The sequence below is a fragment of the Sinocyclocheilus rhinocerous genome, unplaced genomic scaffold (genome assembly GCF_001515625.1).
Source record: "Sinocyclocheilus rhinocerous isolate Xijiao unplaced genomic scaffold, SAMN03320098_v1.1 scaffold24856, whole genome shotgun sequence".
Lineage (NCBI taxonomy): Eukaryota > Metazoa > Chordata > Actinopteri > Cypriniformes > Cyprinidae > Sinocyclocheilus > Sinocyclocheilus rhinocerous.
In genome coordinates this window covers 743-2087 of record NW_015645813.1, presented here as the reverse complement: position 1 = coordinate 2087, position 1345 = coordinate 743, and the positions used below count along the sequence as shown (strand labels likewise).

Below are 1345 nucleotides of genomic sequence, written 5' to 3'. Positions count from 1 at the left end.
AGTCCAATCAGAGACTCTTACAGGATCTACTGACACACACAGAGAGAACAGCTCAGAGAGCATCAGGAGAACCACATAGTACATTAAAGAGAAGATCAAAGATGGACATGGACTCTCCACTGAAAGATCCATCAATCTGTTCCTCTGTCTGCTGGAAGTGAAAGATCAGACTCTGTCCAGAGAGATTCAGGAGTTTGTGAAATCAGACAAACACTCAGAGAAGAAACTCTCTCCTGCGCACAGCTCAACAATCGCCTACATGCTTCAGATGTCAGAGGAGCCGCTGGATGAGCTGGACCCAAAGAAATACAACACATCAGATGAGGGGAGAAGAAGACTGATACCAGCTGCAATCAACTGCAGAAAAGCCCTGTGAGTGTTACAATGAAAAAATTGAATGTTTATGCAAAGTAACAATCCTCTCTGAAAGCTACATCTTCATTATCATGTATATTTGCACTATGTCTGTACTTTCTTCTGCACTGGAAGCTCCTTTCGCCAAGACAAATTTCTTGTGTGTGTGTAAACATACTTGGCAATAAAGTTCTTTCTGACTTCTGAATTATTACTTATGAAGTTCACAATAATTTAACTTATATAAATTTAGAAATTTGAATATAAAAGTCAGATAAGAGTAGAGTCAGGTTTATATGTATTTTTTTCACTGAAAATTGTGTTTTTCTCTGTTTCAGTCTTGCTGGCTGTAATATCACTGCTCAGTGTTGTAAGAGTTTGTCATCAGCTCTACAATCCTCAAACTCTGTCCTGAGAGAGCTGGATCTGAGTAACAATGACCTGCAGGATTCAGGAGTGAAGCTGCTCTCTGATGCACTGAAGAGTCAGAACTGTCAGCTGCAGATACTGAGGTTTGTGAACACAGTGGTGCATTCACACCCACCACCACCCAAATGTGGGAATCTTTTTTTCACAGGGGCAAATAATTTTCCATTCTAGCTATTTCTCATGTGATTCATTAGAGGCTGTTCAAACATAATGTTTTTCAACATGTGATGCAGGCTATTTTATACATAGTAATAAAAAATGGTCATTACTCACCAAAGAAATAAAAAGCAATTTATTAAATAAAATTGTCTCGGGTTACGAGTATAACCTGGGTTCTTTGAGAAGGGGAACAAGACACTGCGTCTGATGCAATGCTTTGGGCAATGCCCTCAGTATGACCAGTGTCTGAAATGTGTCAAAACACTGCAATTCCATTGGCAGATGACAGTCCATGACATCACTAATGGTGCGCCTGATAGTATAATCGGACACCTGCAGTTTACATCATCAACTTCTTTGATTGAAAGAGACGTTGCATTTCCACAGACATGCCAAAAAGCTT

At 39.7% G+C, this 1345-nt stretch overlaps 1 protein-coding gene across 1 annotated transcript; it reads left to right on the top strand.

Moving 5' to 3' along the window:
- Positions 1-158: 158 nt before the first annotated feature.
- LOC107706926 (NACHT, LRR and PYD domains-containing protein 13-like) lies at positions 159-866 on the top strand (the record flags this gene model as incomplete). Its single annotated transcript, XM_016510780.1, has 2 exons — positions 159-372; positions 693-866. Coding segments are annotated over 2 exons (388 nt in total), but the record flags the coding sequence as incomplete, so codon positions are not given.
- Positions 867-1345: the final 479 nt, after the last annotated feature.